The sequence below is a fragment of the Chiloscyllium punctatum genome, chromosome 28 (genome assembly GCF_047496795.1).
Source record: "Chiloscyllium punctatum isolate Juve2018m chromosome 28, sChiPun1.3, whole genome shotgun sequence".
NCBI classification, from domain to species: Eukaryota; Metazoa; Chordata; class Chondrichthyes; order Orectolobiformes; family Hemiscylliidae; genus Chiloscyllium; species Chiloscyllium punctatum.
The window spans coordinates 20,938,609-20,964,152 of record NC_092766.1 but is presented as its reverse complement, the minus strand read 5'-3'; the positions used below and the strand labels follow the sequence as shown (position 1 = coordinate 20,964,152).

Here is a 25,544-nt window from a genome sequence, read left to right as displayed (position 1 = left end):
CCACCTGCCCAGCCCTGAACACTATGGCAATTTAGCATGGCCACTCCATCCAACCTGCACACATTCAGGCCGTGGGAGGAAACTGGAGACCCAAGGAAACCCATCCAGACACAAAAAAGTGTGTAGACTCCACAGACAGTCATCCAAGGTTGGAATCAAACCAGAGGCCCTGGAGCTGTGATACAGCAGTGCTATCCACTGAGCTACCGTACTGGCCAAGCTATACATGTCTTGGAAGTGTTTAAATGTTGAGATCTTCACCTTGTAAATGTTAATCCAAGCAGATGGAATAGACAGCACAACCTGAGATCAGTCTTTATTTTCAGAGACATGGTTTTGAGCATTGTGAGATGAAAGATTCAGGTACTGATAAGATACCTAACACAAATTCTTTGCACACGTACACACAAGCTGAGACCAATGAGGGCTGCGGACTGATGGTTCGAAGGATTTCAGCCCAATGCTCAGTGTGCTGAGTGTCAAATACACTGACTGTGAGGAAGGTCAGATTAGTGTTGCACAGGAATATTGATGATCAGATACGCTGTAAACACCATTCATGAGCATTCTGGAACATGTGTAACCATGGTGACTAGGTGAGAGATTGTCGCCAGTCCTGAGGCATCCAATGCCACTGCCATAGCAAGGTGCAGCGTTCTGGGTGAGGCATCTTAGCCAAGTGGCGGCCGTCAGCAGAGCACAAAGCAGCAATTCCCAGTGGTGACCCATTAGGATTCTGGGGATATTTCTCTGTAGGCACACCAGAATCATCACAGTAATGGATTGGAGCTAGGTTCCTCTCGGTCACCTGCTTCAGCATAGAGTCCGACTCAAACTGCATGTAACCTACAAAGGAGACGAGAGAGAGAGAGAGAATGAGTTGCACTCTACCAACTTTGTTGAGCTCAGTGCCTACTTTCTGGGGTCATAAGTTCCAGCCCCTACTGTAATCACAGCATTCAGCCTAGGCTAGGCAACCACAGTTAGAGTCCCAGGTACATGGTAGTGAGCACATAGCTCTAGGGAGTAATCCTGAACACAGAACAGGGGCAGATTTCAGCAGTCCTAGGCCTATCCCTCCTACTTTAATGATTTATGTACTGATGCATCCAAGCCTCTTTGCGAACGCTGTCTTTCAAACAGCAGTGTTTAGTGTAAAGAACATGGAGGGGCTGCATAAAGTGCATCACTTCAAACCTCTGCGGTGGACGTTATCTGCCAACTTTATCAACTTATCAATGCCCTAATAAATTTCTGATCTCGAGGGGCAACTTCTTCACTCAGAGGGTGGTGTGTATAAGTAGTGTGCTGGCAGAGGAAGTGGTATTTAAGAGACATTTGGACAGCGACAAGGAAAGGAAAGGTTTAAAGGGATATGCGCAAAGTGCAGGCAAAATAGACTGATTCCATTTAGGAAACCTGGTTGGCTTCGACGAAGGGTCTGTTTCTGTGCTGTATGACTATGACACTGCCCTCCTCACAGTCTACACTTGCAAATTTTGTTTCACCTGCAAACTTTCTAATTGTTCCCTGCACATCAACATCTGGACAGTACTGGCAGCTTAATGTTCCAAGGTATATATGCTACAAGAAGGGTAGAACAGGATGCAGGATAGAAGGGGGAGTAACGTTTTTTTTAAAAAAAACGGGATAACATTACAGCTGCACTTGGAATCCTTAGTGTGGAAACAGGCCCTTCGCCCCAACAAGTCCACACCAACCCTCCGAAAACCAACCCTCCCAGCATCCTACCCTGTCATCCTATATTTACTCATGACTAATGCACCTAACCTACACATCCCTGAACACTATGGGCAATATAGTATGGCAAAATCACCTAACCTGCACACCTTTGGATTGTGGGAGGAAACCGGAGCACCTGGAGGAAACCCACGCAGACACGGGGGGAATGTCTGTGTGAAGTTTGCACAGTCGCCCGAAGCTGGAATGGAACCCAGGTCCCTGGTGCAGTGAGGCAGCAGTGCTAACCACTGAGCCACCGGGCTCAGGTAAGTTATTTGGGTGGACTGAGAAATGAAAAAAGGATGAACACCTTATCAGGATTGTACTACAGATAGTCCAGTCAGCAGGAAATTGAGAAACAAAATTGTACAATCTCAGTTATCTGTAATACTTAGACGGTGGGTTATGATAGGGGATTTTAACTTTCCAAACAGACCGGGACTGCCATAGTGTCAAGGTCTTGGACAGCGAGGAATATGTTAAGTGCATACAAGAACAGTTTCTAATTCAGTATGGATACCTACTAAAGAAAATGAAACTCAACCTTATTGGGAAATAAGGCAGGGCAGAGGGATCAGTGGGGGAGCACTTTGCGGCGAGTGATCATAATTGTATTAGTATTAAAATACTGATGGTAAGGGGTAGACCGGATATAAAAGTTAAAGTTTGAAACTGGAGGCATATTGACAACATTACACAAGAACTTTCAAGTTAATTGGGAGCATACTTGAAGCAGAAAAGCTGATGGCAGCTGTAGCGGAGGCTGGTGCAGTGTAAATAGTTTCCACACTTCATCAGATGAACCCTGGCTGACATTACTCTCCGAAATCGCTCTTGCCTGTAAGAACTTGGTTTTGAATTTATCTTTTTGCCAAGAAGTGTGTTTATGGGATATTGCTGGGTTGAAACAATTATCTAGTACAGAGAAAACTCAATTATCTAAATACCAATTATCCGAAAATCTGATTATCCGAAGGAGATCTCCAGGTCTCGATAGAAACATTACATCAAAGACGTGTTTCCAGCAGTGATCATGTTGACAGTGATTAAACAGGCATGGTCTCCAAATGACTGACCAAATCTCTCACCACACTTTCCCTGGAGTTCTACATAGGGGTGTACCCGAATACCCAGCCTTCCCAGGAATAATCTCTCCAACATTGTCCTGTGCAGGGCAAATGTGGAACGTGTCAAACATGTGCTGTAAAAAGTTGTGTGTGGGGCTGGGCCTGTGCGCTATTTGGAGACTTACCCCACAAAGGCAGCAGCAGCAGTATTGCTGTTGGTGTGCAATGCAGATGCACTGGAGAGTGGATGGGGGTGGTGGTGGAGCGTGCGCGCTTTGTGCTGGGGAGCGGGGTAGGACCAGGTGGAGAGTTGGGGTTGGAAGGCCTTTAGGGGGTGGGGTGCGGTTGTGAGCTGGGGCAGGATTGGAAGGGATTTAGAGGGCAGGTGGCGGGGTTGGACGGGTTGTGGGGTGTGTTGGACGGTGAGGGGGGTGAACGAGAGGGGGGCAGTGTTGGCCGCGGGGTCTTGCGCACTGTGCTGCTGCTAGTCTCCTGAACGAGGAGCAGACTTTAAAACTCCGAGCCCCAGAGGAAAGGCATTTCATCGATTTTCCAAATAATCTATTATCCGAACGAAACAGTGTCCGCCCATCACGTTTGGATAATCGAGTTTTCACTGTAAATAGTTAGTTTTCCTAAATTCCGTTTTCTTTTGTTAGTGTTTCAAACGTAGTGTTTAAATAAACCTTGTTTTCCTTAAAACTGAGTGGTTTGGCATCACATGTGGATATCCACTTCACATCTGCGTTTAAAATAATAAACAGTTCAGGTCTAGGCCACCTTCTAAAGATATTTTGAGGGGGTCTAGCCTGGTCCATAATATGCCCCCTAACAAAAGAATTGTCACCAGTACTGCCCTCTGCTTTTCTCTCTCCCTCCCATAGTGCCATGGGCTTGACTGTTGCTGCACTCCATCACCATCACTGATATCTGCAGTGGACAATCAGTTGGTGAGTAGAACCTAGAAAACAGAACATTACAGCGCAGTACAGGCCCTTCGGCCCTCGATGCTGCGCCACCCCGTCATACTAATCTGAAGCCCATCCCACCTACACTATTCCATGTACGCCCATTTGCCTGTCCAAAGACGACTTTAACGCACTTAAACTTGGCGAATCTACTATCGATGCAGGCAAAGCATTCCACACCCTTACTCGTCTCTGAGTAAAGAAACTACCTCTGACATCTGTCTTATACCTATCTCCCCTCACTTTAAAGTTGTGTCCCCTCGTGTTTGCAGTCCCCATATTTGGAAAAAGGCTCTGTCCACCATATCTAACCCTCTGATTATCTTGTAAGTCTCTTTTCAGTCACCTCTCAACCTTCTTCTCTCTCTAACGAGAGCAGCCTCAAGGCCCCCAGCCTTTCCTCATAAGACATTCCCTCCATACCAGGCAACATCCTTCTAAATCTTCTCTGCACCCTTTCCAAAGCTTCCACATCTTGCTTATAATACGGTGACCAGAACTGTACACAATACTCCAAGTGTGGTTGTAGCAGAGCTTTGAACAGCTGTAGCATATCCTCCTGGTTCTGGAACTCAATCCCTTTATTAATAAAGGCCAAAACACTGTATGCTTTCTTAACAACCCTAGAGTAGGACTTCTATGAACTCCACACTACCTGCCTGCTTCTCTGGCTGCCTGGTGAATTATTAGGGATTCATAGGCTAATGCTGAACGCAGGAATGTTAAGAGATAAGGAGACTAGGGAATAAATGGTAGGGCTGCAGTTTAGAAGGATTCAAAGTTAGGATATGTTACAGCCTTTCACTCAACAATCTGGAAGCTAAGGTTTCAGACGCACAGTGCATCTCAGCCACCTTTAGTTCAGGCTGGAGTGTAACGGAACGGTCAGTCTCTCACCTTCTCCATGGGCCATCCAGATGCCGAGAGTTGATCCTTCCATTCCCTGCAGCAGGATCGAGCAGCTCTCCAAAATAGTCACTGTGACAAAGCGTGACTCGAAGCGCCTGGACCGGTTGTGGGTCAGCAGCACGCCCTGGTGTAGTTCACCACCTGGAAGAGATATTACTCACACATTCTGCAACCAACTCCTGGGGCAAAGGACTTCCTTTAAGCCCGGGTCACTGCTCTGACACAAAGCTTGCAGGAAAATCACTAAAATTACCAAGTCAACAGTATCATCTTTAAAGTCGAAACTGATCTTCGTGGTAATCCACAGAAAGGTAGGAATGAGAAGCATGAAAGTCAGGGGCAACTCTTTCGCCACACCCTTTGGTCTTCCATTTATAATCAAGATGTTAAAAACATCAGACAAGGAGCAAATACATTTGCAGCTTTGATCTCAATCTTTTAAAATTTTAAAATGAATTTATAAATTAGAAGACTGGTGAACTTAGTTGGTTAGATGGCTAGAGTATGGGGCTAAGAAGAATTCCAACACCAGGGAACAATTGCTCTTCTGGTGGGGATAGACCCAGGACCTGCCTTGACAGTGTTTGAAATGTTTGATTTAAGGGAGAGAATTTAGCATTTTAGGAAGAAGCAAGTTAAATGATGTAAGGCAGAAATGTCACAGGTCAAATATCAATGCTGACACAAATATAAGAAAAAGGTTCGAGATCCATGCCGTGTTCCTTGTGCAATGGAGCGACTCCAGTTCGAGATGTGCTCACCGTCTATTGGATCGCAGTCAACGTCAGAAACCACCCAACCAAACAGCGCCATCAGCTGACAGCCGTTACACACTCCCAGGCTGAAGGTATCCTCTCGAGAACGGAACCGGGAAAACTCAGCACGTGCAGCAGGATTGAATCGTACGGTTGCTGCCCAACCTGTGGAAGAGGAAAGGTGAGGGATATTAATGGATCGGAGCTGTGCACTGCAGCACTGACAAGCAGATCAGATCGTCAATCAGGTACAAGATAACTGCTCCTACATTCCTGTGATTAAATACTCCTATTCCATATTTCCATGTGATTAAACGTTCCTGCCTTGTACTCCAGGATGATTAAACATCTATTTCTATAAAATTCCAGGATTAAAGTAGCCCTCTTCCTTAAATAGTCCCACGCTCACGTGATTAAACATTCCAGTTCCTACATTCCTCCTACCTTTGGCCGAGCCGAGGACATCTGCATAACTGAATCCTCCGACAAACACCACTCCACGGAAAGAGCCCAAACTCATTCCTGCACAAATGTCTGTCATTGTCATATCCCAAACCTACAGGAGAATGGAGTCAGTTTTTACTAAGCATCTATCACGACGCACACAGTATCATCCCTGCAATTCTGATATCACCCACCTGGTCACTCACACTAGTTTCTTGTATTCAAGATGGTGTCGATGCACAGCAACACTTTGCAAGCTCTCAACAGCAGATCTTATTCTTACACATCTTCCAATCATTCTGTTCTTTTAAACCTCAATTCGAAGTCTGTTAAAATTACTAACAACGTTCTCTTAAATCTGTTTGCAGGTCAGATAGTCCCAATACAGACACTGGATCCGGGAGGAAACCTATCAGTTTGCAGCAAGTCCGATGTAATGGACCTCAGGGAAAACCAGAACAGAGGCCCAACAAGCCCCAACGGTACCTGGCCCCATGGTGACCCAACTCTGAGGAAGTCTGCCCCATCCCGAGGAAATCCAATCAAACTAATTTCCAATTCCAGGACCTAGACCTGTGCTGTCCTCTACAACTAGATCCTGGACTGCCTGACCCACAGGCCACAATCAGCGAGAATAGGCAACAGCACCTCTTCCAAGATAATACTCAACACCAGCGCCCAGAAAGGATGTGTACACAGCCCTGTACTATACACCCTGCACACTCATGACTGTGGCCAAATTTCATCCTAACTCCATCTGCAAGTTCGCTGATAACACCACAGTTGTAGGGCAGATCTCAAACAATGACGAGACAGAATTCAGGAAAGCGATAGAGTGCTTGGTGGTGTGGCGAAAAGATAACAATCCCTCCCTCAACATCAGCAAAACTAAAGAGCTGGCCATTGGTTACAGGGAACAAGGCGAGGGTCGGCCTCACCCCTGTCTACATCAATGGACCTCAGGTAGAGATGAAGAGAGAGTCAGGTTCCTGTGAGTGACAATCACCAATCTGTCTTGGTCCACCCACATTGCTGCAAGAAAGCACAAAAACGCTTCTTTTTCGTCGGGAGGCTAAGGAAATTCAGCATGTCCATAAAGACTTTTACTGATTTTTGCAGGTGCATCACAGCTTGGTGTGGTAACTGCTCTGCCCAGGACGGTAAGAAACGACAGAGAGTTGTGAACACAGCCCAGTCTGTTATCCAAGCCAAATTTCCCTCTATTAACTCCATCAACATACTTCTCACTGCCTTGGAATGGCACTCCCAGCCTGGATATAATTGCTTCTAATCTTGTGTCAGGAAAGTTTAAAAACACATACCAACAGATTCAAGAACAGCTTATTCCCTGCTACTATTAAACATCTAAGTGGACCTCTCAAATTTAACCCTGACCTTGCTCTTTGTGCACTCTCTCTGCAACCGTAACATCCCATTCCTCACTCTGTTCCATTACTCTTACGCACTTGGTATGATATGATCTGCCTGTACTGCATGCAAAACAAGACTCTTCAGTGTTCCTCGAAACATGCGACAAAAATAAATCAAATCCGTTATAAACTAGCCATCGCCCAATGTACCATCCAAAAGATACACTGCAGAATCTCATCAAGATTCCTTCCACAGCACCTTCCAATCTCAGGACCACTTCCATTGGGCAAAATAAGAGCAGCAGATACAGAAGACGACCCACCATGCCTGCAAGCTGCCCTCCAACTCACCTGCCGACCTGGTTTGGGATATACAATTGGAAATTTCTTCAGTGTCAGAGTCAAAATCCTGAAACATCCTCCCGAAAAGCACAGTGGATGACTGTGCATTCTGAAGACAGCAGCAGTTCAACACAGCAACTCCCCACCACCACTGCTCACCAGGTGACACCCAGAAGCGAAAGAGGGTGAGTCCTGTGCAACAACCCACTTGGACAGGCAACGGATTCCCCAGTCTCTCACCCCAGCTGCCTGCCTAGGGGTTGCAAACCCACCCGGCAGAGGAAACTGTTCACTTCCGATCTATTTCCTCTCACCTGGAATCCAGCCATGACCAGCGATGCCACCATCTCCCTGTCACCATTACTTCCCTCTTCACGGATTACTTCTACTCGCGGCTGTGGCAAATCTGCTGACATGAAATCAGGTGTAATAGTCAGATGTTAAAGACGACCGAAAGATCAGCAGCAGGTTTGTAAAGTATGCATCAACTAGTACTGACATATGCTAGAGAGATATCACCAAGCATGGGCAGAGCGCACCTGAGATGGACTGGGGTGAGGGGGGGGGGGTGATCACAAGCTGTGGTTCAAGAGAGCAACGCTCTCATATTTACCTAAACTTGTTGATAAGCTGAGTCTGTTAGCTGGTTGAAAGCTGAGTGTGTACCAGGGAGCAGTGCGATGCTCCAAACTGCTTTCTTCCTCCTCCACACATGCCCTATTAGACTGTAGTCTCTCCAGCCGAAAACTGGTTTCCTCCCACCAGGATCGGAGAGTGGCTGTTCTTTCTGACAGAACCTCTTTCCCATTCACTCGCACCGTTATCTGGAAGAGAACATTTCTAAAAAAAAATAAGCAGGGCAACAAATCCAAATGAAATCACCCCATTATAGCCTGTGTGCAATCCTGATCGACATCTGTGCTGATATGGGTCAGGCAGGAATTATTCTCAGCCCATACGCTGGTCTTGATTGGTATACCGAGCTGAAGTGGATATCAGAGCCTTAGCTTGTGCTTGTGCAGCATGGTTTAATGGACAATTCTCAAGGCCAGAGCTGATTGTTGCTGACCCTGTCAACTCCACACATATTCAGCACAGACTGTAGATGGAGGGCAAGATGCTCCTGCGCTGTGTGCAAAACCCAGCATCCCAACTGTGTGGAAGCAGGTCATTCTGCTCTATGAATAGCATCTCACCTCGGCTCACCCCATTCCTGTAACCCTCTATTTGCCTTGGCTAATCCACATATCCACAGATCCCTGGTCATTTGCTGCAGCCACATATTAACTTTGTGTTCATGGACTGTGACACCCACACTCAGATCTCTCTGTACCATAGCATTTTGCATTCTCCGCACTTAAATAAAATTTGCATTTTTCCACACATCCTCCACTTGCCGAATTTAGCACAGCTATTTAAAAAAAAATGACACGCCTTTCCATACGCTCATCCTCCTAAAACTTCGGTCTCTAACTACCTTTCTGTCATTAGCAAATTTAGCAACAATCCATTGGGTCCTCTTATCAAGTCTTTAATATACTTTGTGAAAACATGGGGCCCCAACACTAATCCCTGTTGCATATCACTCTGAGTCTTGTCTGTCTGAAAATGACCCGATTCTTATGCTGTTGCCGATAGCCAACCAATCCTCTAACCAGACAAGTATGTTGTAGCCTGCACCATAGACCTGTCATGTAGTGCCTTGTCATGGAATCATACAGCAGAGAAACAAACCCTTCGGTTCAATTCATCCACGCCGACTAGATATCCCAATCTGACTTATTCCCATTTATCAGCATTTGGCCCATATCTCCCGAAACCATTCCTAGTCATACACCCATGCAGATGCCTTTGACATGTGGTAATTGTACCCGCTTCCACCACTCCATCTGGCAGCTAATTCCATACATGCACAACCCTCTGCGTGAACAAGTTACCACTCAGGTCATTTTGAAGGTAATTATGAGGGCATGACAGAGGAACTGACAAAAATACATTGGAAGCAGAGGCTTGCAGGGAAGACAGTAGAGCAAAAATGGCAGGAGTTTGTGGGTATAATTGAGGACACTGTACAGAGGTTCATCCCCAAGAAAAGAAAGATTATCCAGGGAGGGATTAGACAGCCATGGCTGACAAAGGAAGTCAGGAAATGTCTTAAAGAAAAAGAGAGATCCTATAAAGTGGCCAAGAACAGTGGGAAATCAGAAGATTAGGAAGGCTACAAAAACAAACAGGGGATAACAAACAGAGTAATAAGAAAGGAGAGGATCAAATATGAAGGTAGGCTAGCCAGTAATATTAGAAATGATAGGAAAAGTTTCTTTCAATACATAAGAAACAAACGACAGACAAAAGTAGACATTGGGTCACTTCAAACTGATGCTGAAAGCCTAGTGATGGGAGATAAGGAAATAGCAGGAGAACTTAACAAGTACTTTGCGTCAGTTTTCACAGTGGAAGACATGAGTAATATCCCAACAATTAAAGGGAGTCAGGAGGCTGAGTTGAGTATGGTTGTCATTACAAAAGTTAAAGTGCTAGAAAAGCTAAAAAGTCTTAAAATTGATAAATCTCCTGGCCCCGATGGGATACATCCTAGAGTTCTGAGAGAGGTGGCTGAGGAAATAGCGGAGGCATTGGTTGAGATCTTTCCAGAGTCACTGGAGTCACGGAAAGTCCCGGATGATTGGAAGATCGCGGTTGTAACCCCGTTGTTCAAGAAAGGATCAAGACAAAAGATGGAAAATTATCGGCCAATTAGCCTAACCTCGGTTGTTGGTAAAATTCTAGAATCCATCATTAAGGATGAGGTTTCTAAATTATTAGAAGAGCAGAGTCTGATTAGAACAAGTCAACAAGTCAACATTGGTTTAGTAAGGGTAGGTCATGCCTGACAAACCTGTTGGAATTCTTTGAAGAGGTGACAAGTAGGTTAGACCAGGGAAACCCAGTGGATGTGGTCTATCTAGACTTCCAAAAGGCCTTTGAAAAGGTGCCACACGGGAGGCTGCTAAGCAAGGTCAGGGCCCATGGTGTTCGAGGTGAGCTACTGGGATGGATTGAGGATTGGCTGTCTGGGAGAAGGCAGAGAGTTGGGATAAAAGGTTCCTTTTCAGAATGGCAGCCAGTGACGAGCGGTGTCCCGCAGGGTTCAGTGTTGGGGCCACAGCTGTTCGCATTATATATTAATGATCTGGATGAAGGGAGTGGGGAAATTCTAGCAAAGTACAAAGGGATCTGGGAGTGCTAGTCGAGGATTCTCTGAAGGTCAACATGCATGTTGAGTCTGTGATTAAGAAAGCGAATGCAATGTTGTCACTTATCTCAAGAGGGTTGGAATATAAAAACACCATTGTGCTACTGAGACTTTATAAAGCTCTGATTATGCCCCATTTGGAGTACTGTGTCCAGTTTTTGTCCCCAGACCTCAGGAAGGACACACTGGCACATGAACATGTCCAGCGGAGATTCACACTGATGATCCCTGGAATGGTTGGTCTCACATATGAGGAACGGCTAAGGATCCTGGGATTGTATTCATTGGAGTTTCGAAGATTAAGGGAAGACTTAATAGAGATGTACAAGATAATACATGGCTTGGAAAGGATGGACGCTAGGAAATTGTTTCCGTTAGGTGAGGAGACTAGGACCCGTGGACACAGCCTTAGAATTAGAGGGGGTCAATTCAGAACAGAAATGCAGAGACATTTCTTCAGCCAGAGAGTGGTGGGCCTGTGGAATTCATTGCCGCAGAGTGCAGTGGAGGCCGGGACGCTAAATGTCTTCAAGGCAGAGATTGATAGATTCTTGTTGTCTCGGGGAATTAAGGGTTAAGGGGAGAATGCGGGTAAGTGGAGTTCAAGTGCCCAAGTTAAAGTGGAGTTGAATGGCAGAGTGGACTCGATGGTCCGAATGGCCTTACTTCCACTCCTATGTCTTATTGTCTTATGGAAATCTTACCCCCATAACCTTAAACCAATAACCTCTAGTTTTGGAATTCCACCACTCTAGGAAAAAGACTGGGGCTCCTCACCATATCCATGCCCCTCATGATTTTATAATCCCCCACCCTCCAAATGCTCCAGGGAAGAAAGCCTATTCAGCCTCTCCTCACAACCCAAACCCTTTTCAAGTTTAACCACATCGATCTCATAGAAGGACGACTAGAATTGAACACAGTATTCGAAAATTGACCTCACCAATGTCCTGTACAGCTCCAACATAACATCTCAACTGCTTTACTCCATGTTCAGACCAATAAAGCAAACGTGACACACATCACCTTCATCCTGTCTACCTGCAACTCCACTTTCAAGGAATTATTTACCTGCACCTCGAAGTGGTTCTTTCCTCTTTGTTAGGCAACACTCTCTGGGGTCTTACTATTTACAGTCTGAGTCCTGCCCAAGTTTGTCTTACCAAAATGCAACACCTCATATTTAAATTAAACTCATTCTGCCACTCCTTGGCTCACTGACCCAGGTGATTAAGATCACTTCTTTGCTACCCACTGTACCACCTATTTTGGCGTCATCTGCAAACATACTATCAAATGGCTTCCGGAAAACCAGGGACACCACATTCCCCAACAAATTTGCTGTTCCAGCAGCAGGAAGAGCGGGAGCTCTAACCAAAAATAACTCTGCTGTTAAAGCAAGACTTTTCGATTTATATTTGTGATTAATTGGTTAATTGAAAAAGACCAGAGCATACAAGTACTAGAAATTATTTAGTACATAAATTGTACAAGTTAAGTAAGTAGTCATGGCTGGACAGATGATGTGGGAGCTGGCTGATCCCATTGTGAACGGCAGTGACCACATCTTCAGCAAGTGGTGGCTCCTGGACGAACTCCAGATCAGAATTACTGATGTGAAATCTGAGCTTCAAACTCTGCAGCACATCTGGGACGGGTAGAGTTACCTGGATACTTTGTTTTAGGAGGCAGTCACACCCAGTAGATTAACAAATTCAAATTAAGTAAGTGTTCAAGGACAACCGGGTGTGACTAAGTGAGGCAGGTCGGGGATTCTGAGTTCAGGAGTGCAGGAGCCTCAGCCCTTGACCTTGTCCAACAGATACGAGAAATTTGCTCACTGTATGGATGAGGAAATGGGCTGTGGATAGGATGAGCCAGCTGACCACAGCACCATGGTGCAGAAGGCCATTCAAGAGGGGGGAACAAAAAGGCAAGTAGTTGTTATAGTGGATGCGAAAATTAGAGGGAAACAGATGGTGTCCTATGCAAGCCGGATTGGGAGTCTCTCACAGCGTGTTGCCTGCCCGGTGCCAGTGTGCAGGACACCTCCGACCGGCTTGAAAGGATTTTGGAGTGGGAGGGAGCAGACCCAGTTGTTGTAGTCCACGATGGGACTAACGGAGACAAAGATAAGGTGGAGGACCTGTTTGGAGATTATCAAGCACTAGGAAGGAAACTGAAATACAGGTCCTCAGATTACTGCCCGAGCCACGTGCCAATTGTCATAGGGATAAGAAAGTTAGGGAAGTAAACACATGGCTAAGGGATTGGTGTGGAAGAGGGATACTATTTCATAGGACATTGGCATCAGTTTGGAACCAGGTTGTTGGGTGGGGGGGGGGGAATGGAATCTGTACTGTTGGGACGATCTCCACCTGAACCGATCTGGACCCAGCGTTCTGAAGAAAAGGATAAATTGGATGGTCAGTCAGACTTTAAACTTCTGAGTCGGTGGAAGGGCAGCGAAAGCGACAGGAAGTATGGAGTTAATGGAAAGATCAGCACCAGAATAGCATATGTGCTGGGTTTAAGCTTGAGGCAGACTAGGAATGCAGCAAAAAGGAAGGATAACTTCGAACATTTTATGATTTCTGATATTTCTAATAATAAGCTAGCATTAAGGCACTTCATCTGAATGCTCGTAGTATTTGTAACAATGTAGATAAATCAATGGCACAAATCATCGTGAATGATGATGTGATAGATATCACACAGACATGGTTGCAGGGGGTTTAGGAATGGCAGTTAAACATTTAAGGATTTATAACATATCAATAAGACAGGGAGGTGGGCAGAGGGGCCAGAGTTGCCTTGTTAGTTAAGAATAAAATTAAATCTATGGCACTGAAGGACATAGGGTCTGTGTGGGTGGAGTTGAGGAACTACAAAGGCAAAAAAAAATCATGATGGAAGTTATGTACAAGCCTCTTAACAGTGGTCAGGACCAGGATTGAACAGACTATGTTGTTTTACAGATTGTGCTGGTCGATGACCGGGACACAGCAGCGAAGTCACAACTTAACCAACGAGCAGCTCATCCTGTAGATCTCAAGCTTGACTGGTCCCAGGAAAAATGCCCCAGGAGGTGAGGAAAAGGGGATTTATGTATGGGAGGCAAGGGTGAGCTTTCATCAATGTCCAAGGTTAAGATCCAGCCAACGGAAGAGGCTGCAAAACACGCTGATTTTCATTGTTCATTCACAATTGACAGCTGGGCTGTGTGTGTCCAGGGGTGCATGGAATGGGGACTGGGGAGAGTGGATCCAGATTATCCCCGATTTCTCAAATCCTCAAAGTGCTAAGCTACCCCCTCTGCAGGATCCCAAACGATGCTTGTAACCACAGTATTGTTCTGTCTAGTCTAGTCAGTTTCTGGTTAGCAGGGATTTAGTGATGGCAAACCATTTGAACGTCCAAAGAGATTTATCCTCGTTTTCTATCCCCTCCAGTCCAGAAGAAAGGAAAAACTGAAAGAATGAATTTAGCAGCGGAGAGGGAACCCAGGCTTTATGCACCAGCAGAAAGCAAGCTGTATCCGACAGCTGCAACACCAAAAGCCTCAACTTCAACAACTGAAAGCAAGACTAAAACCCTGGCTCCACCCACCCATGCTTCTTTTGCCCATTTTGTTTTAAGTTTTTAAAAAATCCCAAATCTTTACTCTGCTTTCCACGGAGCAGGCACCCCACCACCAGGTTTAGAGCATTGAAGAGAACCAGAACAGACAGATTCCCCTTAGAGGCACATAACATCACAAATGTTGTAATTGTACCCACCTCTACCACTTCATCTGGCAGCTCATTGCATAAGGGCACCTAACCTCTGTGTGAAAAGTTCTGTGTGAACCCTTCAGGTTCCTTTTAAATCGTTCCCCTCTCACTAGTTTTGGACTCATCCACCAAAATATGTTCACTATTCAACTTATTTATGCCCCTTATGATATTATAAACTTGGGAAATATTTCCCAGCTGATCCAGCCTATACTTATCACTCAAACCCTTCAGTCTTGGTTATGTCTTTGTAAATCTTTTTTGCGCCTTTCCAGTTTAATAACATCTTGCCTAAAGCAAGACAACCCAGAATTGCGCACAGTACTCCAGAACTGGCCTGAGAAATGTCTTGTCCAGTCACAACATGGTGTCCCAACTGTCTGCTCTGACTGAAGGCAAGTGTGCCAAATGCCAGCTTCACCACCCTGTTTACCTGTGTCGCCACTTTCAAGGGACCTGCACCCTAGGTCTCTCTATTCGACAGCACTCTCTGGGGTACCACCATTAACTGTGCAAATTCTGCCCTGGTTTGTCTTACCAAAGTGTGACATGGACATGGAACAGCACAGTGCAGGAATGGACTCTTTGGCCCGTGATGTTGTGCCGAACATGATGCCAAATCAAACTAAACCCTTTTGCCTGCCCTCGGTCCATGTTCCTCCATTCCATGCATATTTTTGTGCTTACCTTAAAGTCCCTAATTGCTCCTTTGCCCCTATTGTATCTGCCTCCACCATCATCCCTGACAGCCTCCTACCACTATGTAAAATAAAACTTGTCCCTCATGTCTCCCTCTCAGCTTAAATGCATGCATCCCTCCCCCACCCCCACCTCCTGAACAACGCAGTCAGGCCTGCAGTTGCTGACCAAACATCCCTGCCACCTCCCATTTTAATCTCCCTTCCCATCATGACTATCCTTGGCCGCCTCCATTGCCACAATGAACCACACTGCAAATTGGAGGACGAACACCTCATCGTCTGCTTGGGCAGCCTACAGGCAAGAGGACTCAACCTTGAGTTCTTAAATTTCACCCTTTCCACCCCCCCCCCACTTCCGCCTTCCACCCTGACACCACCCGGATTCATTCTTCCCATTGACCAACCAGATTGTACCCTCTACCTGTCATCACTTATCCCCACTTCAACACCCTGTCCCTGCCGCCCCCTTTATCTGCAGCTCCAACTACACCCACTCCCAATCCTGAAGGGTTACACCCGAAATGTTGACTTCTGCACTTCCAGATGTTGCCTGGTTTGCTGTGTTCTTCCAGCCTCCTGCTTGTCGACTTGCAATTCTCTTTATTTTTCAAGAGCATTTCAAGTCACCTTCTTTCTGAGTTCCTTTCTTGTGTAATGTTCCTCATGGGCCCTGTCCTATTTTAGTTTCCTAAACCTTGTGTTGCTTCTTTCCTTTTGATTTAATTCACAACCTCTCTCATTTCCAAGAGTCCCTTACCTTGCCATCCTTGTCCTTCCTTCTCAGTGGAACATGCCAGACTTGAACTCTACCAGCAGGTCTTTAATCAGTTTCCACATGTCAAATATGGAATTGCCTGATAACATCTCCTCCCAATTCACACTTCCTAGCTTCTGCCTAATGCTGATGTCATTACCCCCCACCACCCCCCCCACCCCCACCCCCCGATTGAGAACCTTCCCACAAGATTTATCCTTTTTCATATCTATCTTAGAACTTGAGTTGTGGCCACTGTTTCCAAAATGCTCTCCCATTGAAAGGTCAGTCACTTGGCCAGACTCATGAGCCAACACAATGCCCAGTATAACACCTCCTCAAGCTGGACTATCTAATACTAATTCAAGAAACCCTCTTAGATGCACATGGTTAGATTAGATTAGATTCCCTACAGTGTGGAAACAGGCCCTTCGGCCCATCAAGCCCACATCGACCCTCCAAAGAGTAACCCACCCAGACCCATTCCCTCTGCCTAATGCACCTAACACTATGGGCAATTTAGCACGGCCAGTTCACCTGACCTGCGCATCTTTGGACTGTGGGAGGAAACTGGAGCACCCAGAAGAAACCCACGGGGAGAATGTGCAAACTCCACACATACAGTCACCCGAGGCTGGAATTGAACTCAGGTCCCTGGCACTGAGGCAGCAGTGCTAACCACTGAGCCACCGTGCTGCCCCTCCCTCTTGCTCTAAGGGATTCCCAGTCAATCTTGGGGAAGTTAAGTCACCCACTATGACAACTCTGTTTATTGCATCTTACCTGACTACACATTTGCTCCTCAATCTCTTGGTGGCTGTTGGGGGGCTTATAGTATAAGCCTATCAGAATGTTTGCACCTGCCTTATTTTTGAGCTGTACCCATACTGCCTCAGTGGATGAGCCGTCCAGCATGTCCTCTGTGTGCAGATGTAACATTCTCCCCGATTAGTAATGCAACTCCTCCACCTCTTTTACCTTTCTCCCTGTCTCGCCTAAAACAACAAAACCCTGGAACGGTCAGCAACCAGTCCTGTCCCTCCCTCAACTAAGTCTCTGTCATGGCCACACCATCATTGTCCAGTGTACTGACCCAGGCTCTAAGCTCATCTGCCTTAGAGATAATACTCCTTGCACTGAAATAAACACACTTCAGCCCATGAGTACCATGGTGTTCATTTACCTGTCTCTGCCTATCCTTTCATTTTGATTTACTGACCTTGGCATCTACCTTCTCCTCAATCTCTGCACTTGCTGACCTGCTGCTCTGATTCCCAGCCCCCTGTCACTCTAGTTTGAAACTTCCCAAGTCGAACTGCAAGATCTAGCATTTATCCAAATTAAACTCTATACCTTTCCTTGGTCCAATTGATCAAGATATTTAAGATAACCTTCCTCACCGAGCGATATGCCACCAATGTTGGTGTCATCTGTAAACTTACTAATCATTCCTCTTCTGTTTTCATTTTATAGAAATGATGAGCAACTACGGACCCAGCAGCGATCCTTGTGGCACACCGCTGGTCACAAGCCTCCAATCTGAACAACCCTCACCACCTTCTGTCTCCTATCGTCAAGCTATTTTTGTATCCAATTGGCTAGCGCTGTCTACTAACCAGTCTACCATGCGGGACCTTATCAAAGGCCTGATAAAGTTCATGTGGACAACATCTACCGCTCTGATTCCATCCATCTTATTGGTCATCTCTTCTGAAAAATACTTGATCGCCTCTCACGAACATGATTTCCGACGTGCACAGCCATGCTGACTATCCCTAATCAGTCCCTGTCTTTCGAAACGCACGTGGATTTCTCTCAGTATCTTCTACAACAACTTACCTACCACTGACATCGGGCTCATCGGTCTGTAGTTTCTTGACTCTTCATTACAACCTTTCTTGCGTAAAGGCACAACATTAGCCACCCTCCATCTTCCAGCACCTTACTTGTGACTACCAATTATTCAAATCCCTCTCTTAGGAGTCTTGCAACTTCTTCTCTAGCTTCCCATGATGTCGTGGACTACACTTGATCAAGTTTGAGAGAGTTATTTACCTTTACGCATTGTAAGAGCTCCATCACCTCCTTTTCTGTAATGTGGACTAGTTGAGACATCGCTGTTTATTTCTCAGAGTTCCCTAGCTTCTATGTCTTTCTCCACAGTAGATTTTGATGCGAACTTTTGGTATATCACCCAACTCCTATGGTTCCCCAAATAAATGGCTTTGTTGATCTTTAAGGGGTCCTATTCACTCTTGTTGTTCTTTCACCCTTAATATGCTTGCAGAATCTCCTTGGATTTCCCTTAACCTTATCTGTCAAGGCTATGTCGTTTTTGACTTCCCAATTTTCCACTTAGGAGTACTCTTCCACCCTATATGCTCAAAGGGTTCATTTAATTCCAGATGTGTATATCTGACATACAGTTCCTTGAGCAGAGCCTCTATTTCTCTAGTCATGCTCTATTCCTGCAAACCTGGCCCTTCACACTAACAAGAACAGTTTGGCAGACCTGCCTTCATTGCTCAGTCCTTTTGAGTGTAAGAGTTTGGAAGTCATGTTAAGATTGCATAGGACATTATTGAGACCTGTTCTGAAATGCTGTTCAATTCTGGCTGTCCACTTACATGAAGAATATTATTAAGCTGGGGAGGATTCAGAAGAGATTTACCAGGATGGTGCTGAGTATGGAAGGTTTGAGTTATAAGGAAAGGCTGGACAGACTTCATTCCACTAGAGTGTAAGAGGTTGAGAGGTGACCTAATGGAAATATCGAGTAAGTGTTAACGGTTGTTGAATTTTACCCAGGATCAAGGCACATTTTGAAGGTCAGAGGAGAGATTTTTTTTTAAAAAAGCATGAGGCAATTTTTTTATATAGCAGGTGTTGTGCATGTGTAATGAACTTCCTGAGGAAATACAATCACATCATTTAAAAGACATTTGGATATGTACATGACTCGGAAAGATTTGGAGGGATATGGGCCAGAGGTAGTCAGATGGGACTAGTTTAGTTTGGGATTATGGACACCATGGACTGGTTGGACCGAAGGGTCAGTTTCCATGCTATATGACTCTACGCTGTCCCTAATCTCATGTTATCTTAATTTTGAAATCCTCCCACTTGCCAGATGTCCCTTTACCTGCGAACAGCCTCCCCCAGTCAACCTTTCAAAGTTCCTCTGAGGTCATCAAAACTGGCCTTGCCCCAATTTAGAACTTTGGCTTGTGGACCAGGCCTATCCTTGTCCATAACCATTCCATTAACACTATGGCAGTCCCAGTCTATGTTTGGAGAGTTCAAATCCCCTACTATTACAACCTTATTATTCTTTTAGCTGTCAGCAATTTTCCTATGTATTTGCTGCTCTGTTTGCTGCTGCCTATTCGTGGGACACTTGTATGTAGTGAACACCCCCTCCTGATTTCTCAATTCCACCCATATAGCTTCATTTAAGAATCCCTCAGACATATCCTCTTACGTACTGCCATGATGTTTTCCCAAACCAAAATTGCCATTCCCTCAGGTCGACTGCCTCCAATTCTATCCTTCCTGTCACATCTGTACCCCTGGAACATGGAGCTGTCAGTCCTATCCCTTTCTCAGCCATATAATAAGTATAATCTCTCCGTCCCATCCATGCCTTGAATTCATCTGCTAGGCCTCTTCCATTGAAAAAAAATGCAGCTTCATTCATCAGTCTTTTGGTTCTGCTGTTAGGCAGAGTTGCAGTCGTGGTGCCAAAGACCTGGCTACTGCTGTTAGGCGCTGTTCTCCTCGTCCTCCTCCTCTACCCCCTCCCTCCCTCCTGCAGAACAACTGTACCTGTCTGCATCTCCAATCGATCGCCCATTTACTGACTGAACCTGTGCCGTCACTACCTCCCTCAAGCTATTATTTATCACACTGTCTGCTTCCTGTATGCGCATCGGTGCTTCCAACTGCTGCTCCAACCGATCTATGTGGTCTGAGAGGAGCTGCAGCTAAAAACGCTTCGCGCAGACATTTATTTTAAAAATCTATTCCTGTCGAGAGTGTAGTTTTGCTGATGGATATGTCATATTTTCATCCAAGAATTGAAGGAAGAGATCATTCTACCATCACAACCTGGAATTTCCATATCTTGCCCTTAGAATTGCGATACTGAGCAAGGTATACCTGCAGCATTACTTGACATTTGGGAAGAATTAATCTGGACAAATGAGAGGTGATGCATTTCAGAAGGTCAAATGCAGCAGAGGAATATACAGTGCATGTCAGAACCCTTTGAAGCATTAACATGCAGAGGGATCTAGACATACAGGTCTGTAGTTTCCTTAAGGTGGCAGGCAATACAAGTGGATGACGTAGTGAAAAGGTAAGTGGCATTCTTGCCATTATCAGTTGGGACATAAAGTATAAAAATTGGCAAGTCATCTGTATAGTTTGGCTGTCCACAATCCCAGAGGGATGTGAAGGCTTCGTATAGGAAAGGTTTAATAGGAATCAGACAGCTTTGGAAGTTATTAGCTCGGAGGAGAAATTGGATAGGGCTCCTGAAGAAGGGCTCATGCCCGAAACGTCGATTCTCCTGCTCCTTGGATGCTGCCTGACCTGCTGCACTTTTCCAACAACACATTTTCAGCAGGAGAAATTAGATAAACTTGGTTTGTTTTCATTTGAACGTCAGAGACTGAGGGCACCTGATAGAGGTTTACAAAATTGAGGGGAATGGATATTGAGGGGAGTCTATTTCGCAGGGCACAAATGGGGCATAAGTTTAAGGTAAAAGGTTGGGGGGAGTATAAAGGAGTTGAGAGGCAAGTTTTGTGTAGAGAGTGGTAAATGTCTGGACTGCAACGCAAAAGCAGGTGGTAAAAACAGAATAACAATGTTTAAGAGGCATCTTGATAGATATTCTGTGCCTCTTCATTTAGAGGAATATGATATGGATTATGTTGAGGCGAAAGGGTTTTAGTTTAAAAATGTATCGTGTATTGGCACTGTCTTGGTGGGCAGAAGGACCTGTTCCTGTACTGTATTGTTTCTTTTGCTCCACTCCACAGCCCTCGATCTCATACTGATGAAGCATATGTCACATCAAGCATATGTTGGTGTTTCCTTGTGTGTCACTTCACTCTGCATGTATTTTTGTGCAGGACTTCATACTGAATTGGACAAAGCCTGACCTTAAACCTCTGATCCTTCCTGACCTTACAGTGAGGGATGCCCTGAGCCGTGTACTACGACTGCCATCTGTAGCAAGCAAGAGATTTCTGACTAATAAGGCAAGGTGGAGTGACCAAAGAATCAGGAGGGTCTGAAATGTAATATGCAGGTGCCACTGGGGATAGGGCGGGTTTGTTCCAAGTTGGAAGTTTGCAGGGTCTATTGCATAATTTATTTTTTGTATGGCAAGGAGATTTATTGTGGCTCAGAAGGAGAAGAATTCAGATTTAGCTGGACAGAATTTGATTTGGCTGCCATTTGTGGTTTGGTACTGGAGAAGGGAAGGATGTTTCAGGTTTGGAGAGGGCAATTTTTAAAACATCACTCCCAGAATGTGGGTTGGCATTTATTGCCCATCTGTTATGGCCTTGGAGAAGATGTTGAGCTGCTGTCTTGAATATGTTGCTGGAAAGGAAAAGCAGGTCAGGCAGCATCCGAGCTGGAGAATCGACGTTTCAGACCACAGCCCTTCATCAGGAATGTGCTGGTGAATCCAAAGAAAGGGGATTCATGGAATGCTTACATGATGGCTTTCTGGAACATGGAGCCCACAAGGGAGCAGACTATTCTGGACTTAGTGCTACGTAATGAGCCAGAATTCATAAAAAATCTTAAAGTAAGGGAACACTTAAAGGCAGCAATCATAATATGGGAGAATTCAATCTGCATTTTGAGACAGAAAAGGCAAAATTGGATATAATGGCGTGACAGTTAAATAAAGGCTATTACAGGGGCATGAGAGGGGAACTGACGAAAATCGCCTGGAAGCAGAGCCTAGCAGGGAAGACAGTAAAGCAACAATAGCAGGAGTTTCTAGGTGTAACCGAGGACATAGTGCAGAGGTTCACCCTAAAGAGAAGATAGTGTATCCAGGAAGGGGAGAATTAGACAGCCTATAAAGTGGCCAAGAGCACTGGGAAATCAGAAGACTGGGAAGGCTACAAAAACAAAACAGAGGATAACAAAGAGAGGATCAAATACGAAGGGAGGCTAGCCAGTAATCTTAGAAGTGTTAGTAAAGGCTTCTTTCCATACGTAAGAAACAATTGACAGGCAAAAGTAGACATTGGGCCGCTCCAAAGTGATGCTGGAAGGCTAGTGCTGGGAGATAAGGAAATAGCTGAAGAACTCAACAAGTACTTTGCGTCAGTCTTCACAGTGGAAGACATGAGTAATATCCCAACAATTAAGGAGAGTTGACTATGGTAGCCATTACAAAAGAGAAAGTACGAGAAAAGCTAAAAGCTTTCTGAAAACTGAGAAATCCATTGGCCCCTATGGATTACATCTTCGCGTTCTCAGGGAGGTGGCTGAGGAAATAGCAGAGGCGTTGGTTGTGACCTTTCAAAATCATTGGAGTCGGGAAAACGCAGATTATTGGAAAAATCACTTGTAACCCCCTTGCTCAAGAAAGGATCAAGACAAAATATTAAAAATTAAAATCGGCCAGTTAGCCTAACTTTGGTTGTTGGTAAAATTCTAGAATCCATCATTAAGGATGCGATTTCTAAATTCTTGGAAGTTAAGGGTCGGATTAGACCAAGTCAGCAGGGATTTAGTAAGGGGAGGTTATGCCTGACAAATCTGTTAGAATTCTTTGAAGAGATAACAAGTAGGTTGGACCTGGGAAACCCAGTGAATGTCATCTACCTCGACTTCCAAAAGGCCTTTGATAAAGGTGCCTCACGGGAGGCTGCTGAATAAGGTGAGGGCCTATGATGTTTGAGGTGAGCTATTGGCATGGATTGAGGATTGGCTGCCTGACAGAAGGCAGAGAGTTGGGATAAAAAAGTTCTTTTTCGGAATACGAGTTAGTGACAAGTGATATCCTGCAGGGTTCAGTGTTGGGGCCGCAGCTGTTCATTTCATACATTAATGATCTGGATGTTTATACTGGGGGCATACTGATGAAGTTTGCCGATGATATGAAGTTAGGTGAACAGGCAGATAGTACTGAAGAGTTGGGGATGCAACAAAAAGATTTAGACAGTTTAGGAGTGTGGTTCAGAAGATGGCTGTTGAAATTCAATGTGAGCAAATGAAAGGTCTTGCAATTTAGGAAAAAGAATACAGGCATGAACTATTTTCTAAACAGTGAGAAAATTCATCAAGCTGAAGTACAAAGAGATCTCGGAGTATTAGTCCAGGATTCTCTAAAGGTTAACTTCCAGGTTGAGTCCATGATTCTGAAAGCGAATATATGTTGCCATTTATCTCAAGAGAGTTGGAATATAAAAGCAGCAATGTGCTTCTGAAACTTTATAAAGCTCTAGTTTGGCCCCATTTGGAATATTGTCCAATTTTCAACACCTAACATCTCAGGAAGGACATACTGGCACTGGAATGTGTCCAGCAGAGATTCACATGGATGATCCCTGGAATGGTAGGCCTAACATACGATAAGTGGCTCAGGATCCTGGGATTGTATTCATTTCAGTATAGAAACTTGAGGGGAGATTTAATAGAAACTTACAAGATAATGCATGGCTTAGAAGGGGTGGACGCTGGGAAGTTGTTTTTCATGAGGTGGGAAGACTCTGAGCTGTGGGCACAGCCTTAGAGTTAGAGGGGATCAATTTAGAATGGAAATGAGACGACATTTCTTCAGCCAGAGAGTGGTGGGCCTGTGGAATTCATTGCCACGGAGCACAGTGGAGGCCAATTAAATATCTTCAAGGCAAACATTGATAAATTCTTAATCTCTCAAGGAATTAAGGGCTACGGGGAGAGTGCAGGTAAGTAGAGTTGAAAGGCTCATCAGCAATGATTAAATGGCGGCGTGGACTCGATGTGCCGAATGTCCTTACTTCCACTCTTACGTCTTCTGGTCTTAGTATGGTGTATTACTTTCTCAAAGAACTTAAATTTGTCAAACAGAATTTACCTTTCACAAAACCAAGGTGACTATGTCTGATTCTAAGTGCTCTGCTACAACTCTCTCAATAAGAGATTCCGGCATTTCCATTTGACACACGTTAAATTCCGTGGTAGGTAGGTCCCTACTTTCTGTTTCTCTCCTCTCCTAAATAGAAGATGGGACACTTATGTGCTCTCCTTTCACACCTGACTCTCACGTCAGGGGGCTGGAATGGAGAGGAAATCTGGAGTTCAGCAAACATGAGGATCGTCAGAGCTGTCTTAATCAGAAGTGTACATTAGGATGGCTGTAAATTCCCTGAGAAATGTTCACTCTACGCATTGAGAACCCTGAAAAATGGTTACTCACCTTGCTCTGAGGGCCTTGCTCAGTGGTTTACCCAATTCTCCAGCACAGAAGACCAGCACTTCTATACCGAGCACTTACTTGGTCCACAGCCGTCTGCGACACCTCCAGCATCAAACCCAGTTCCTCGGCAAACAGCACCTCAATCACTGTGGAAAGAGAAGAATAAAGAGTCAGTGCTGATATGGTGAGTGCCACAGGATCCTAGAATCCCTGCAGTGCAAATACAAGCCATTTGACGCATCAAGTTTGCACTGATCCTCCAAAAGCTTTCCCAAGCGTCTCCTCACCTGTCCCAGTACTCAACATTTACCATAGCTAACTCACCTAACGTGCACAACCTTGCACTCTACTTTTAAGAGAGCGAATGCTGGCAATTACCTAGCAGGCACAGAGAGTACTGGAAAATCGAAAGTAACAGTTGACTGTGAAACAACTACCTGAGCTTGGTTGCGAGGTTTCCACAACAATTCAGGTTCAGCCAGTTTAAATTATGCTTGGAGAAAGTGAGAACTGCAGATGCTGGAGATCAGAGTCGAGTGTGTGGTGCTGGGAAAGCACAGCAGGTCAGGCAGAATCGATGCTGCCTGAACTGCTGTACTTTTCCAGCACAACACTCTGCAGTTTAAATTATGTCCCAAGATATTAAAACCCAATCGAATTTGAATTTTACTGTTTTGACAACATCAATGAGATGATCCATTATTTTGGGTTATAAAAATCAGGCATTATGAATAGATAGCCAGAGGGAGACCAAGAGCACCTACTGTCATACAAAGTGTCTGCAGATCCGATCTCTGAAAGGTATCTTTTCATATGAAACATCTACGCAGAAGACCAAACATGATCCAAAGGAAATCAACAGATAGAGGAAGTTCGACATCCGAAGACGACAAATAATTTCGAAAATTTATTTGCTGTCAATTTAATAGGGGCTTTATCAGATCAGTATATTGTTATAGAGTGGGAGGTAGATAAATTGTTAAGACTAAGGCGGCTTCCAGTGTTGATACTCCTTGTTTAGTGTTCTC

At 45.0% G+C, this 25,544-nt stretch overlaps 1 protein-coding gene across 1 annotated transcript; it reads right to left on the bottom strand.

Annotated features, from left to right (window-relative positions):
- Positions 1-299: 299 nt before the first annotated feature.
- LOC140453918 (uncharacterized) lies at positions 300-25,338 on the bottom strand. The gene is made up of 8 exons (XM_072548771.1): positions 25,281-25,338; positions 24,595-24,662; positions 8,212-8,422; positions 7,913-8,004; positions 5,887-5,998; positions 5,449-5,607; positions 4,676-4,828; positions 300-846 (listed from the first exon to the last, which is right to left on the bottom strand). Exons 1-8 carry the CDS (start codon positions 25,336-25,338, stop codon positions 593-595), a joined length of 1,107 nt encoding a protein of 368 aa, XP_072404872.1. The 3' UTR covers positions 300-592.
- Positions 25,339-25,544: the final 206 nt, after the last annotated feature.

Excerpts from the sequence above, each read along its gene's own strand:
- LOC140453918 (XM_072548771.1), bottom strand. The coding sequence starts at position 25,338 with ATGTTTCATATGAAAAGATACCTTTCAGAGATCGGATCTGCAGACACT. Across the intron at positions 8,423-24,594 it reads CGCAGACGGCTGTGGACCAA|ATAACGGTGCGAGTGAATGG; the intron begins GTAAGTGCTCGG and ends GTTCTCTTCCAG. Across the intron at positions 4,829-5,448 it reads TGACTGCGATCCAATAGACG|GTGGTGAACTACACCAGGGC; the intron begins GTGAGCACATCT and ends TATCTCTTCCAG.